General features: G+C 51.3%; 1 protein-coding gene across 10 annotated transcripts; it reads left to right on the plus strand.

Annotated features, from left to right (window-relative positions):
• Positions 1-972: 972 nt before the first annotated feature.
• CUNH19orf12 (chromosome unknown C19orf12 homolog) lies at positions 973-10,317 on the plus strand. 10 transcript variants are annotated; one of them, XM_013062871.2, is made up of 5 exons: positions 1,453-2,332; positions 2,971-3,137; positions 3,813-3,927; positions 5,507-5,677; positions 9,268-10,317. In XM_013062871.2, the coding sequence occupies exons 4-5, from the start codon at positions 5,518-5,520 to the stop codon at positions 9,531-9,533; spliced, it is 426 nt and encodes a 141-aa protein (XP_012918325.1). In that variant the 5' UTR covers positions 1,453-2,332; positions 2,971-3,137; positions 3,813-3,927; positions 5,507-5,517; the 3' UTR covers positions 9,534-10,317. The 10 variants fall into 10 exon arrangements, with proteins under 10 accessions (XP_004765301.1, XP_004765305.1, XP_012918325.1 ...); XM_013062873.2 differs by lacking the exon at positions 3,813-3,927; XM_013062874.2 differs by lacking the exon at positions 1,453-2,332 and having other exon boundaries at positions 2,369-3,137.
• Positions 10,318-15,954: the final 5,637 nt, after the last annotated feature.

A 15,954-nucleotide genomic window follows, 5' to 3' on the forward strand; every position in this document is an offset into this window, starting at 1 on the left:
TAAAATAATAGCCTATAGCTATTAATATTGTTGTATACTGAATGTGTACTAAGGAGGGTAACTTATAAAAAGTGTTCTTACTGCAGGCACACACATACACACAGAAGTGATAATAATAAAAAGGGCAGGAAGAAACTTCCAGAGTGATGGATAATTTTATGGTATAGACTGGGATGATGGTCTCACAGGTGTACACTTAACCACAAACTCATTGAGTTATATACATTAAATACGTACAGCTTTCTGTAAGTCAGCAAAAATGTAACTTTTTTTTTTTAAAGAAATATCTTATTGGGGCACATATACACTGCAGTATGTGTGTGTGTGTATATATATGTGTGTGTGTGTGTGTGTGTGTATACACACATACTCCCAAAGTACCTTCCCATTTAAAAGAGGAAAAAAGAAGAAAACAAAACGATGACTCTGGCCGTTGAAAGAGGCCCATCCGCCGGGTGCGCAGGGCATCCAGGAAAGCCAGGCCGAGCGCTGGTTACCGCGAGGGCTTTGAACCAGCTGGACCCAGGTTAGAGTCTGGACCCTGACACTCCCTACCTGGGTGGCCTGGGCAGACTAACCCCCCTGCCTCACTTCTATCCGTCAAGTGGCAGGGGCGACCATGCCTAGGTGGCAGGATTAAGTGTCAGGGCTCATCCATGGAAAGCCCCCAGAGCCTTTTTCAGATTTCTGATGGTTCAAGGCCAGCCTGTGTGTGTGTGTGTGTGTGTTTCAGGGTGTGCCGTGGGGAGGGAACCTTCTCCGTGCTCCCTCTGAAGGACTGCCTGCAAGCCCACCACACACACCTCTGCCCCCTCCCAAGAGGTTCCCCGACCTCAGCTTTGCCCTGGAAGCTGGACTCCCCCTTTGTGCCAGAGCTGAGACTGCTGACCCAGGCCCCCCCACCAGTGACCGCACCCGGAGGGGGTGGCACCACATGCTGGACTTCGGCCCATACATTCAGCAAACAGGAGTTTAGCCCCTGGGACTTCCACGGGTCACGGGGCTGTCTTCCGCGCGGGCGGAGGGCAAGGAGGAGGGCCTGTGGGCCGCAGGGATACTGAATCCCGGGCTGAAGGCCTCCTCCGGCTGCGGGAAGGTGCAAGCGGAGCCCCCGTAACACGTGCGCGGGCTGCGGTGGGGGCCTGGCGCCGGCGCGACACAGCGCAGCCTTAGCGCACCGGGACTGCAGTCCGCCCGCCACACCCGGGCCCAGCCGGGGCCGGAGGAGGAGAGGCGCCGCCTGAACCCTCGGGCTCCTCGGCGGGGCCCGGCCGGCGGCTACGCAGGCGCGGCGCGGCGCCCGGTGAGCGGAGACCGGAAGACCCCGCGCTGGCGAGCCGGAAGGCGGTGGGGGGTGGGGTCTGCGCGCCGGGGCGGCCGCGGGGGCGCGGGGACCCTGGGCGGGCGGGGGCCGGAGGGCGCGGGGGACGGACCGATCCCAGCAGGTGAAGGGCTCGGTGCGCGGGCGCGGCGCGGGGGAGGCGGAGCGCTGGGGCGCGGGGCCCGGGGGGCTGCGGAGCCGGGTCCACGCCTCTAGGGTATTCATTTTTCTCATGAAGACCCCGGGGCACGGAGAGGCTGACGTCACGCCAGAAGTAAGCGGCCGCGGTAGCTGGGGTCACAACCCCAGCGGCCTGGTAGGGCTGTGGCTCCCAGCGAGGCGCCACGTAGTGACCCGGATGTGTGATGAGCTCCCCAGCTACCCGCCTGTCCCTGCCCTCCTCAGTAACCCGGGGTGCGCGTCACCCTCCCCTGCGTCCCAGGTGCGTGGGTGGGGCGGCACGTGTTAGAACTGCGGGACAGAGTCCTTAGAAGGATACTCGGTGAGTCAGCACCCCTGGCCTCGCCCTGCGGGGAAAGTTCAGAGATGATCAGGAGTGGATGTCAGGGATCTCAGAGGGGACAATTCCTACGGTGGGGACTGGTGGCTTCTTTAGCCTTTAAAAGAGGAAGCGGGGGACTTTGAGAGGTTGCAGATGACCTACTTATGGGTCCCTGGTCAGGTAAGGTCGCCCTGCCAGCGCCTATGGAAGACAGAAGGCAAGACCTGCTCAGCTTTGGCCTCTGTGGCTATGAAGATGGTCCAGGGGACTTGCTCTTTTGATTTTTCGAGAGAAATCAGGAATCAGATGGATGTGAAATATTATTTTTAAATACTGGCAACACTGGTCATTGAAAAGTCTGGGGGCTAATCTGACAGTGCTGGTGGGGTCCACATGCGACCTTTGCACCACGGCCTACAGAGGTGAGGACACAAGACTTGCAAGAGTCAGGCCACACAGAGGAGTTTCATAAATTCCAACAGAGAAGTAGAAAGTACTGAGGATGGCAGGTGAGCAAGATCACTCTGACTCCTTAAGAGGCTCTGCTTTTCCATTTTTTTTTTTTTTTTTAAACACAGTGCATGTGGGTCTCTGTTAGCTCTGAAGCCTTCCTCTCCCTGCTCTCTCACAATCTGGTCCATCTCAAAAAGCCAGGTTGCAGTCTCAGGGATGGGCTCATCTCCCTCTTCCCCAGAACCTTGCTGTCACCAGCAGACCAGCCTGGTGCTTGCAAGAAACCAGAGCTTCAAGTTGGCATTTGCTTTCCCTGTGGCTGGCAGATGGGCTTTCTGTGACCAGAGCCCGTGTTGTGGACAAATCTGATTCTGAAATAGGTGTGATATGGGGAGTGGAGACCCCATTCCCACCCTCTGAGGTCTGTCCCCATCAGAGTACTCTTCCTCCCCCCTGCCTCCTTACTGGCTTCCTTGCTGCTCACGGACAAAGGCAAGCTTGGAGTGGGAGGGGAAGCAGGTCTGGCTTCTGTCCTCAATCTGGCAGTCCCTGAGAGGTCAGGAGGGTGGGCTTTCCAGCAAGGACTCAGGAGTTGGGGTGACAAACCTTTCTTCTACAAGAGTCTCTTGATGCTCTGAAGTCTAAAATGATTTTCACATGGAAATTAAACCAGCTCTGTCTTGCATTGAGGCAGCCACAGTGCCACGTCTTGCTGTGGTGTGAAGCTGTTGAACCCAGCCAGAGGTGGGCCACATCCTCTCGTGCCCTCCCACACACCAGGACACCTGCTGGCCCTCCAGGTCTACAGAGCCCTGGGCTCCTGCCTTGGGCTGGTCTGCCTGGGCTGAGTGGAGGTTGGGAGTAAGTAGTCTTTGCATGATGATGTTTTATTAGCCCCTGTGGGTTTGTATGAAGTCATTCAGAGTAGGTGGGAAGCTAGGTTTTTAGATAGACCGCAGAGTGTGAAGTGGCTGTTTCCTGCCTCCTATCTGTGCATTTTCTTGCTGTGCAGAATGTGTTTCCAGAGTGTAGGTCTATAATCGTGCAGAAACCCTGCTTTAAGAGCAGTGTCTGGGCAGAGTGCCCTGGCCAAGAAGCCAACTTGGCAGCCATGCTTGGGGTCTTCATGTGCCTGGAAACGGGAAGCTCACTGCCACCCCCAGAGGGACCTTCCTGGGTCCGAATTTCATCTCCCTTTTTCCCAGCATAATGGACAGATAGAAAGCTGGATAGAAACCAGATATAAACTATCTGATGATTAGGTGTTTTACAGGAGAATTGTTAGCTTCTTCAAAGTTTTACCATGGAATTAATTCCTTTGATTATCAATATGCGAATTAAATTAGTATTTGAAAGAAAGCTCATTTGCATAGCTTTACAGCACCATGGCTACTGGGTAAATCAAGTCACAGCTTCCATTCCCTCATTTCTCAGTGACTTCTGCCATGGGCAGTCCCTTTGCTGTTATAATGCTATTTTATTATTGTGACCTTCGTGTGTGGACAAGTCATGACCCTCACGTGGGCTGTCTTCCAGGGTGGAGAAGGCGGCATGGACTCTGTCTACAAGGGGTTGCAGTAGTGAGCAAAGGGGCAGGAAGCCCGGAGGTGTGCTGGCAGGTCCAGGACACATGGTGCCAGAGCGGGGGCAGGTATTTCTGACTTCTCCTCTAGTCCCTCGAGCACCCTGCAGGGGTCTGACCCTCCATTGCCTCTCCACCCCACTTGGTCAAACAGACACTTTGGGGGGTGCTTGTTTGCACTTTCTGAACTCTAGGACTAAGCAGCCATTGTCAGATGTCTGGGTCATGGTCTCTTAGAGCCTTACTGTCCGAAGTGGGGTGCGCGTGTGGAGAATCACTGATTCAGAACATGGCAGGGGCGAGAGCCCAGGACACTTCTTACCTCCCCTAGGACTACAGAGAAATTTTGAACCCCCACTGTGGTGACCCAGCAGACCCACAGGCTTGTTCTAGGGGCTCAAAATTCTCTTCCAGGATCGAGAGGATGATTCTACATGAGTGTCTAGTTCTGGATTTTTGTTGGGTCAAAAGGAGACGTAACCAAGAGTTCTTGAGCAAAGGGTCTGCCCCAAACTTTGCCAAGTTCCTTTGGGCACTGCTTGCATGAAAAGGGGAGTGAAGGAAAGGAAGTGCCCTTCTAGCCTTGGGTCCAGCTGAAGCCACGAGGAGAAGCACCAGCCCATGGTCTCTTTGATTTTACTTCCGGGTCCTGTCAGGTGTCCCGTCAGTGTTGTGGCTCTCTATTCCCCCTGACCCTGGGGCAGAGCCCACCCTGCCTTTGCCCCGTGTGCCTGCCAGTTTCCCACCAGTGTGGCCAACACTTTCCTGACCACAAGAATTATTCTAAGGTCATTGTTCCAAAGGTCCATCTGTCTGTCTATGCAAACACATGCAAACCTCTGGAATTCTTTGGTTTCTTTTCTTCTCCGGTTGTTCCATCTTACTGGTCATCCTTAGGGCCATCCTGTCCTTGCCTTTACTGTGCCCCACACAGAACTGGATGGGTGTTAGGAGCGGTTGCTTATAGAAAAGACAGTGGTGTGTATCAGTAACAAACATTCATTTAGAGCCATCCTGTCTCAGGGCCGCGTGTTCCAGACTCACAACAGGTACTTTGCATCCATTCCCCTCAGACCTTTCCAGAATCCAGCTTGTAGGTGGCTTATCTCCCTTTACAGGTGAGGAATCTGATGCTCAGCTCAGGGTCATGGGGCAGGCAGGCGTGCGCACAGGCCAGGATGGTCACGGAGCCCAGTACTTTCCCCTTCTCAGGCTTGGCATGAGCTCCGTTGTCCCGTCACACGACAGAGGACTCGAGGCTGGGATTTTCTGCCCTCTGCCAGGCTCTGTGTACTGGGGCTGCCTGAGCCAGCAGGAAGGCCACAGACAGGAGAGAGGGCACGCTTGCCTCACTTGTGATGAACAGATGCAGCTTGTGGCTGGGCCTGTTCCGTAATCTGTCATGAATGAGAAGTTATGCAAGGAAGACCTCTCGTGCATTCTGCGGGTTCTGTGTGCTTATTAACTAGCGGCTCCCCAACTTCTTCTATGACAAGGAACCCATCGCATCACTGGGTGTGTTGGTTCCGCATACAGCAGAGCTCCTGTTCTCTGCATGAGGCTGTCCTCTAAACTCTAGCAAGAGTGACATTTGGGTGCAAATACTCTGACACTCATTAAGAGTTTCCCTTTGAAATGCTTCCTTCAGGGCTCGCCAAGATGCCCATCGTGATGGAAGATGTCATGAAGCTGCTGTGCTCCATCTCTGGGGAGAAGAAAATGAAGGCGGCCGTCAAGCACTCTGGTACAGGTGCCCTGGTCACAGGGGCTGTGGCCTTCGTTGGTGGTCTGGTCGGAGGTCCACCTGGACTAGCTGTTGGTAAGTGTAAGCTTCCTGCAGGGGCAGCCAGCTCAGCGGTGTTGTAAAAAAGGCCTTTGTTACCACAGAGACCTTACAGAAGTCCCTGTCCTGTGGGAGATGTTTGTCGAGTTGAGGTTGCTTCTGTGACATGGTCTTTGTGGCCCGAATTCATCCCATTGAAAACACAGGCTTCTGAGTGTGAAGGTCTCAGACATGCAGGGCATTCTTGCAAATGACATATGACTCATGCAGACCTGGAGGGCGCCTCTCCCCTCAGGGATGTGTCTGGACCTCTGAAGATATCAGGGTGTCCTGGGTCCCTTGGATGGTCTCCTTCCCCTGTCACCATTACATGTCACTGCAGAAGGGAAGCAGGGAGGAAGCTGGGAGGTGCTGAGCACCTCCTAGGAGCAGATGCTGTCTGGCCATTTTATGAGCTCATTCATGGAGACCATCCCATTCTGAAACCAACAGTCTAATGCAGCAAAAGCAGCAAACAATCCTAGGATGGTCATCCCGGTCCCCCGTTTTTGCCACCTTCTACTTGAGAGCCAGTTTTTGGCTATGAATGAAGGTTTGGCTGATTTTCCCACCATTTCTTGGAGCCAGAAAAGGTTGCTTCCTACATCTTAGAGTAGGAAGGATTCTGGTGTGGTCTCCCCTTCGGCCAGGGTGGCACCAGAGAGCGGGCTGCTGTGTGGGTCTGACGTGAGGAGGGGCTGGATTAGGCCTCCTGTGAGGTGCCTCACATGGACCCTGCAGCACAAGGGAGTGACAAAGGCATGGTCTGCTGCATTGGGCTCAGCAGATACCTCACTGAATGCCTGCTCTGTGCTAGGCAGCCTGTGCTGGGGACGTGGGAGAGCTCACAGCACTGCCTGCAGTCCTCCCATGAACACAGGCTAGAGAGGTGACTGCCTGTCTGCTTCTGTTTCCGGCTCCCAGCGTGAATTCCTGCCCTGTTCTGCCTTTCTGTGGCAGGACTGGCGTTCAAGGACATTTTATGATGCAGAGATCACACTGGGGAGTAAATCAGTGTGTGGGTGACCCCAGACCTTCCACTATACATTTCCCTTTCCCATCTGTGAATTAGGGAGTCGTAACCTCAGCCTCTCACCATCTAAGGAGCAGCCAGTCGGGGAGGAGACGTGGCCACGGCCTCCTTCCTCAGTGACATTCTTTATCTCTGTCCCTGTCCCCCCATCTAATGTGCTCAGGGGAGGGCTTGATGGGCTCATTTATCCTAGAGCTGTTCCCAGATGCCATAGTGGGAGCACATATCTTATTCAGATTCTGTCAGAGCTGGTAGAGAACAGGACGTCTGCCAGGGGAACCCGGGGATTTGCTCCTTGAAGCCACTAGTCGTGGGCGGAGCATCATTTTACCCAGAAAACCAAGGAATTTTCTCTTGTCCAAAGAGTTAGTAATTTGCTGGTCGATATTCCTGGTGATTGTTTGCATGAAGTGCTGCTTTAAATCAAATATTGACATTCTCATAAAGGTTTAGTGCAGTTGATTGAAATGTTTGTCAGCTCTGAGCTCTTCATGGGTGTCGTGGGCTAAAGTTCAGTAAAACCTGTAAATGACCGGTTTCCCCTCCCCAAATCCTCCCTTCTTTTGGAGCAGAGGGGAAAGGTGACCAGGGGCAGCACTAAGTCTCCTGGGCCCGCTGCTGGCTTAGCTCCAGGGGAGCTGTGTGCCTCCAGATGCCTCCACACTTGGCTTCCTGAGAGGGTGCAGCTTTTACTGCCTGCTGGCGGGGTCCAGCCCACAACCGGGTTCTCTCCAGCCTGGGCTATATTCTCTCAGATAAACCTCTAATTCTGCAACAGTAGTAGAATTACAGACACGTTGGTGAGACTTTGCAGAGAACGCCCACATATCCCTCACCTAGTTCCCGTAACATTACCACCACAGTGCATTTGTGAAAAGTAAGAAACCAACACTGACGTGTCCCTACTAACTGGTCTCCAGACTTTCTTTGTACTTTGCCCGTTTTTGCATTACGATCTTTTCCTGTCCCAGAATCCAGCTCAAGGGATCACAGAGCATTTAATCCTCATGTCTCCTTACTCCGTCTCCCCAGTTCTGTGACAGTTGCTCGGACTTAGCTGTGTTCATGGCCTGGGTACTGGTGAGGAGTCCTGGGCATGTACTTGTAGAATGCCTCTCTGTTTGGGTCGGCCTGATGGTTGCTCATGCTTAGCCCAGGGTTGTGGACCTTGGGAAAGCATACCGCAGACAGCGGTGGAGTGCCTGTTTCATAGTGCCATTTCAGGGACATGTGACACCCACAGCCTCCCTTTGTCCACCTTGATCCACTGGTTAAGGTGGTGTTTGCCAGTTTATCCACTGTGGAGTCAGTGTCTCCCCTTTCCACACTCTGCTCTTTCAGAGAGAGAGTCACTAAGTCCAGCTGGACTGCATCTATTAATATCTGATGACTGATTTTTAATAATCATGAAACTTTTTCCAGGATACACATGTGGGATTCCATGTGGTAGCAGTGGGCTGGCGAGGGGTAGCCCCCACCCCTTAGACACGACCCTGTTCTTCATCACCCACAGGCTCACTCAGTCCTCTTCACTCCTCTCAGCTACCTGCCTGTCCCCAGAGGGCGCCTGAGTTTGAGACCCCTGCCCCAGGGCGCCTTCCTTAGCAGACCTGCCCCCCACCCCCAATCATATAGAAGTTTCTGTGGACATAAGGGCTTCAGCCTTGTGCATCTTATTCCCATAAGTCCTATAAGTCCCAACGTTGTACACCTGAAATTTGATCATAAATTTACCTTTAAAAATAATGGTTATGCCCTTTTGGGGTCACAGGAAGAAAAATAGTTGAGTGAGTTATATTTGATAGTTATCATCATACAGCTCTCAAGGGATGGCATGAAAAATAGTTGCTACCGGGGCGCCTGGGTGGCTCAGTGGGTTAAGCCGCTGCCTTCGGCTCAGGTCATGATCTCAGGGTCCTGGGATTGAGTCCCGCATCGGGCTCTCTGCTCAGCAGGGAGCCTGCTTCCCTCTCTCTCTCTGCCTGCCTCTCTGACTACTTGTGATTTCTCTCTGTCAAATAAATAAATAAAATCTTTAAAAAAAAAAAAATAGTTGCTACCCGGGTAAAGGTCTCCTTCTGTGTCCCCAGGGTCTATTAGCCACAGGATTTCACTGGAAATTTCCAGAGTTCAGGGGCAAAGAGCATAGTATGGAGAAAGCTCAGCTTCACCACTGAGATGATTCTCCTTGCAAATGCACTGGCTTCTCAGCTCTGTCTTTTAAGATGAGAGTTTCATGGGAAGCAGGAAACCTGTGGGCCCTGGAGAAGATTTCAGTTCTCAGAGCTGTGCGGTGGGAGATGCTTTGTGCTGCGTCTGTGAGTGCAGCTTAGGGAAGGGCACATTGGGTGTCAATTATCTGAGCCAAATGGACTGAGGACCCCAGAAACCCTTGCCTGCCGCACTATGGGGTGGAGCAGACATGAAGCCGAGCCTGTTCCCACCCGTGTGTCAATGTGCTCACTCGTCATGGCAGTGGATGTGCTCCCAGCAAGGGTCTGAGGCCACCATTTATGAGTAAGGACCAACTAACTGAACCTTCCTTGTTTTCAAGGAGGGGCTGTCGGGGGCCTCTTAGGTGCATGGATGACAAGTGGACGGTTCAAGCCAATTCCTCAGATCATAATGGAGCTGCCACCCAGTGAGCAGCAAAAGCTCTTTAATGAAGCCTCCACCATCCTCAGGCACCTGGACTGGACGGACGCTGTGCAGCTGACCACACTGGTCATGGGCAGCGAGGCCCTGAAGCAGCAGCTGCTGGCCATGCTGGTCAACTACGTCACCAAGGAGCTCCGGGCCGAAGTTCAGTATGATGACTAGATCGTTCCTCCTGGAAGTGGGGATCTCATTTAGATGATTCCTGGGCCTCCCAGGCGGGGACGGGGAGTTGGGGAAGCCCCACACCATCATGTATTACCTAAATGGAGTGGAACCTGCTGGAGAAGCTCCTATTGTGCTGTATCATGTTCTGGAAATTATTTATGAAGACACTGGATTTTGAGTCGTGTGCACTAATAATGCATAGTGACACCCCTTTTGCTTGGAGGCTGGTGAAAAGTGAAGCCGTGCCTGCTGCAGACGTGGATGACAGCTTCTTGAATCCACGGTCATTCATATGGGGGCACAGCAGGAGGCCTCTGTGTTCCGTCTCCTCACCTGTGACGATGAGCCCTGTCTGAAGCACCTATTACAGGACTGGTTCCTCCCCTGGGGCTCAGGGGCTTAGGGCCAAGAGCTGCCCCGTGCTGGAATCATGTTTACCTCATGTGTCGCCTCCCTGACCGGTGGCTGAGTGGCCCCATGGAGGGGCAGTTGCCTGGGGAGCGAAGCCAAAAACATCCAGGCACCCAGCCCTTCTCTACGCAGCACACCTGGGCCCTCTTCTTCCCAGGGGCTTCGTCTCATCATCGGACAAGTCGTGGTAGTTCTTGAATTTTGCTTTTAAAATGAAGTACTTACAGCAAAGAAAATGACTCTTTCTGATGTGGTGGGATCTAAGCAATGCGTCCACCCTGAATTTCCCCTAATACTGTATTCCCTTGGCTTTCAGAACCCTAACTTGACTAGGTATCATCAAATTGCAATAAATGTTTTCTGAACAGGACTTTTCTCACACATTTTGTGTCAAAGCATCTCTCATACCCAGGGTCATACACGCAGCATACAAGGGAAGGTTCGGGATTTGTGGCTTTAAAGAATGACAGAAACCCCCCAAGACCAGTGCCTGAGACAAGCTTTCCTGCTTTGGCCCCTCTGTGCTGTCAGTGTGCGCACAGGCTCGAGCCGCCCCCAGGTCCCCAGGTCCCAGGGCAGTACAGCAACTTAGGGCTGGCTCCCTCTGATGGGAAACAGCGCAGGCCTCCCTGGAGTATGGAAGTAGGCAACCCGCTGAGGAGAGTTGGTGTTCTGACACCTCTGTGTGTGTACAGAAAACTTGAGGATGAATGAGAATGCACCTGACTAAGGCCAGGGAGGGACTTCAGCAGACGTCAGGGCAGGACCTCTGAACTAGGACCGCCTGTCCCCTGGGTCTGGGAGCGTTGGGCCCAACACATGAGCAATGAATGGGCGAGGCTTCCCCCAACCCCCCATTCATCTTTCTTGAGACTCACAGACACAGGATCCTACTTGGGAGGTCCTGCCCTGATGTCCACTTGAAGTCCTTCCCCTGGCCAGCCTGCCTTTATTCTTGGGAAAAACCCTGACCTAACTCTTCAGGAGTTCCGGGTCAGACGGAGCAGGCCTTGCTGAGTGAAGTCTTACTCACTACTACCCTGACAGTCTTTTGGAGAGATTCCTCCAAGTGAGAGTGCTGGATTAAAAAGTATGCAATATTGTGAAGGTTGTTACATTTAGTCAAAATTCATTCTGGACAGTGAGTGTCGATAACTTGCTCTCCTGACACAGGGTTTGGGGGTATGCATCTGACTATGTCCTCACCAAGAAATAGGATGATAGAGTCTTGAACCTTTATTGATTTGGTGGGTAACTCCCACCATCTTGGTTTGATTAGTTTTTCTTTGCTAGTGGGGGTGACGAGGCTGGGGTCGCCTGCTGGTGGCCATCTTCCCAGATGGGGTTGAAGCCCTCTGGGCCCCCGTGCCTGATTCCCAGCAGAGGGTGAGGGGGCCCTGGCTTGAGCAGAGGGCTGGCCCCTGTGGCTGGCAGGGCGGTGTCTGGCTGGGCAGTGGCCACAAGGTAGGCAGGAAACAGCGGAGGGCTGCCAGCAGGGCAAGGAGGCAGCTGAGGAGGAAGCCTTGGTGGGGGGACCCAGTAATTATAAAAAGAAACCATCTGTTCTGGGCCGGTTATTAACCTGCTTTGGGTGTTGACATGACAGCGATGAGCAAGATTTTTCACAGGCAGATGGTGTATTTTTATCTAGAATGAACTTTTTTATTTTTCTGTTTTTTGAGATGTCTAGCTTGGAAGTAAACATGACTGGGGTGTGTTGCAATGCGGGACGGGGGTGGAGGTGGGGCTCCAGGTTTGGAAGGAAGTGGTCCTCTCCTCATTAATTATTGCGAGGTGCCATCTAGTGGGCAAGTAGGGCATCCTCTCTCTTTTCCCTCCCTGCCTTCCTGGGTCACCTGCCAGACCAGCATGTGGCTCCGCAAGGAGACCTTTTATGAGTTTCCCTGGGGAGAGGGCTGGGGTCTTCCTAAGGTTTTAATAAGCCATGAACGGAACATCAGCCACATCTCCTGCAAGCTTTCTTGCAGATAAACCTGAATGTGTGTAATTCTGAACAATCAACATATGGCAACTAAGAAATACCAAGAATTCGTCTATATCACACAGGGATAGGGGACTGTCTGATGCATTCTCAGTTTGTTGGAGGGGATAAATGACTATTAGCTGGAGGAGGCTTCTTGGACGACTGTGATAGCGGTGGGTCAGAAGGTGAAGCTGGGGTCTGGCCGGCTGACTTGCAGCCTCGGGGCAGCTGTGGGTTCCCCACATGCCAGCAAGCAGAAGGAGCAGAAAAGGGTTTCTCTCGACTATTGAGATGGTGGCTGTTCCTTAAATTTGTGTAAATTTTAACGGAAGGACGTTACTCATTCTCATCTGCAATTAAGAAAATGCCAGGATAATATCCAGGCAGTGTCTGTTATGTACCAATCAGTTGGTACAAATAAAAACAAATGCTCAATCCCAGAACTGGCAGGGCTGGAGGAAGTCACCACACAGAGCACAGGCACGCACCACGGGGCGCAGGTGCACACCGCACGGGGCCGGAGAACGTACCTGGTGATGCCTTCCGCTGGGAGGGTGACTTGAAGAAAAGAAGTCACAGGAACCATAAAACTGTATATATTTTCCAGCCAACACATTTCACTTCAGGGGAAACATTCCAATAAAATAATTCAAGTGGAAAGAAGATAGAGATAGTCATAGCACTGAGGTTTACGGCAGCAGGAGAGAAGGGAACCAGCCCAGGGCTGAGCAACTGGGACACAGTCAGGCTATCTTTGTGCAGTACCATGGCCGGTTTCAATAAGTAGTAAACGGGATGGGTCTACGAAGTTCAGTAACACTGCTCCACTGCTCCGCACACATTATTTACCTTACAGCAATCTCACACGAGCGTGCATGTGGGAGGAGAATAAAGAGAAAGACCAATTGCAACAGGTGCTGGGGACCTACCGGCTTCCCAGGCAATGAGACCATGGCTCAGAGGAAGCAGAGGCAGCCAGGAATCTCCAGGTTTGGCATCTTGTGCCTGGGGAGACTCCGGTGTTGGAAAATGGGTGTTACTTTCCTGTCCCTAAACCAAACAAGAACCGACCCGGTCCCCAGCTCCCCGGGGCTGCCTCCCAGGGACTGTGCAAAGCCACCTGCACTGGGCTCCAGCTGTGTTCCCACAAGGCTGTGTCCTCATGAGCCTACCCTGGGGGGGTCCTACCTCCTCAGAGACATGGCCCCGCTGTAAGACACACTTGTAAGGTTCATCTCCGGGAGACAGCACAGGTGCCCATGGACTGAGGCAGGAGGGCCTGCCATGCTGGTGCCATTTTCAATGTGGGGTCCTTTCTCCAGTGTCTCTCCAACAGAATCTCATACAATCCACAAATGTGAACCACATTTATAATTTTAGATTTTCTAGTAACCACATTTTTAAAACTAAGAAGAAACAGATGAAATTCATTTAATAATTTAACCCAATATCCCAACATATTATCATATTATCATTTCAACATGTAATTGCTATAAATGATTATTGAGATATTTTCCTTTTTTAAAAATATTAAGTCTTTGGAACCTGGTGCATATGTTTTGCACTTGCAGCACATCTCCATTCTGACTACCGACGTGTCAATCCACGTGTGGCCTGTGGCTAGCATGTTAGGCCTCACAACTCTGTAAGATACATGATAGGAAGTGTAAAGATGAAAGATTTTCCACGTGGGTTGCCAGTGATGTGGACATCACTGTAAGGGCTGGGAACCTCTTTTTGTCCCTTCTCTGTTTTGAAGTTCAGCATCTGGGCTTCTTGGAGGCCAAGAGCAGCTTGGATGGTGGTGTGGACTGAACTGTGTGTGCCCTAAATTAATGTGCTGAATGTGGGATCTTTGGGAGGTGATGAGGGTTGATGAGGTCATGGTGGGGACCTTCAAGAAGGGATTAGTGAGTGCCCTTATGGACACCAGAGCCCTCACTCACTATCTCTCTGCCTTGTGAGGACACAGCAGGAGGACAGCTGTCTGCAAGCAAAGGCTCCCATCAGAATCCAACCATGCTGGCAACCTCTTCTGGGGCTCCTAGCCTCCAGACTGGGAACAATAAATGTCCATTGTTAAGTACAAGTCCATTGTTAGTTAAGTACCCAGTCTTTGGTATTTGTTGTTGCAGCCCAAGCCCACTGAGACAGATGGGGCATTGGGGGAGTTGAGGACTACTGGTGACCCCCTCCCCACCCTCTTTAATTAGATTTGGGGGTGATGGCATCATCTTCCTGTGTTGAGAGGACAAGCTGGCCTCTGCATGACTAAAGATCTCCTCCTTGGAATGACCCTGACCATCGTCAGGAGAGAGCTGCTATCTGCAGCCACTAAGAACCAGCTTTCCCCTTACATCCCAGCACAGAGAGCCCTCAGAGGCCTTGGATCCCTCCACTCTCTCCCTCTGCACCTGTTTCAGTTCATCATCGCTAAGCTCAGAGGGGGCGGCAATGTTGCTGGCAAGTATCCTGCATTTTCCCAGTCTACTTCCACTCCCACGAACCTCTTCCTCCAGCTCCCAACCCTCGTCCTCTGCTTCTCTGCAGTGCTGACTTGGTGCCTGTGTCACTGCAGAAAGGAGAGAAAGTTCACTGCTGACATCAGTGCCCATCCCTTCTCCTGCTACTACACATTGACCTTGATCTTGACGATGCCAGCCCCTCCACTGGGCACCCCTCTCCCTCTGGAGGCTGCTGCTCCAGTCATTCTCCTCCTTCCCCTTCATCACCATTCCCAGATCTGTGCACGGTGTGGCCCAGCAACACACACCTGGGTTATTTCTCCCATAGTAAAAAACAAGAGGGGTGCCTGGGTGGCTGCCTTCAGCTCAGGTCATGATCCCAGGGTTCTGGGATCGAGCCCCACATCAGGCTCCCTGCTCAGCAGAAAGCCTGCTTGTCCCTCTACCTCTGCCTGTGGCTCTGTCTACTTGTGTTCTCTCTATCTCTCTGTCAAATAAATAAATAAAGTCTTTAAAAGAAAAAGCGAGAAATATGTTAACAAGTTATCAGAATAATTCCACAGGGAGTAATTGTCTTTTCAACAGATGGCTCTGGGACAGATGTATAACCACATGGAAAAAAGTGAAGTTGGACAACCCCCTACGTTATACCATATAAAAAATTAACTCAAAATAGATTGTTTCTTAGATGAAAACATGGGATAACTCTTTATGACCTTGTATGAAACAATGGTTTCCTAGATATGACACAAAAACACAAACGACCAAAAAATTTGACAAATGGGACTACATCAAGATTAAAAACTTGTGCTTCACAACTGAGAAAGTGAAACACACACACACACACAAACACACACACAGGATGGGAGAAAAGAGTCATGTATCTGATAAGGGACTAGTATCTAGAATATATAAAGAACTCTCACAGTAAAGAGACACACAATCCAATTTTAAAACAGTCAAAGGATTTGTATAGATATTTCTCCAAAAATGATATTAAGATGGCCAATAAGCACATGAGAAGGTGCTCAGCATCATAGTCATCAAAACCACAGTGTGGTGAGTGTGGTGCTGCTTCTCCCCCACACTGATGGCTAAATACAAAAGAAAGTGATAAATGTTGGTGAGGTTGGGAAGAAATTGGAACTTTTATATGTTGTTGGTGGGTACATAAAATAGGGCAGTCACTTTGGAAAACAATTCAGCAGTTCCTCAAAATATTAGACATAGAGTTACCATATGCCCCAGCAAGTCCAGTCCTAGGTGTATGCTCCAGAGAACTGAAAACATGTCTGCACAAAACCTTGTATATGAACATCCATTAGCATAATTTTTTGTAACAGCTAAAAGGTGTTCACAATCTAGGTGCCCATCGCCCGAAGAATGGATAAAAAGGATGTGGTTTATACACTGTATATAATATGCAACTGGATATTATTCAGAAATAAAGAGGAATTATATACAGATACATGGTATAACATGGACAAACTTGGAGAGATGCTAAGTGGAAGAAGCCAGTCACAAAAGACCACACAGTAAAGGACTGCACTTGTATGAA

Source organism: Mustela putorius, unplaced genomic scaffold (genome assembly GCF_011764305.1).
Source record: "Mustela putorius furo isolate JIRA1106 unplaced genomic scaffold, ASM1176430v1.1 tig00000174_pilon_pilon_pilon, whole genome shotgun sequence".
Classification (NCBI taxonomy): Eukaryota; Metazoa; Chordata; class Mammalia; order Carnivora; family Mustelidae; genus Mustela; species Mustela putorius.

Excerpts from the sequence above, each read along its gene's own strand:
- CUNH19orf12 (XM_004765239.3), top strand. Across the intron at positions 5,678-9,267 it reads TCCACCTGGACTAGCTGTTG|GAGGGGCTGTCGGGGGCCTC; the intron begins GTAAGTGTAAGC and ends CTTGTTTTCAAG.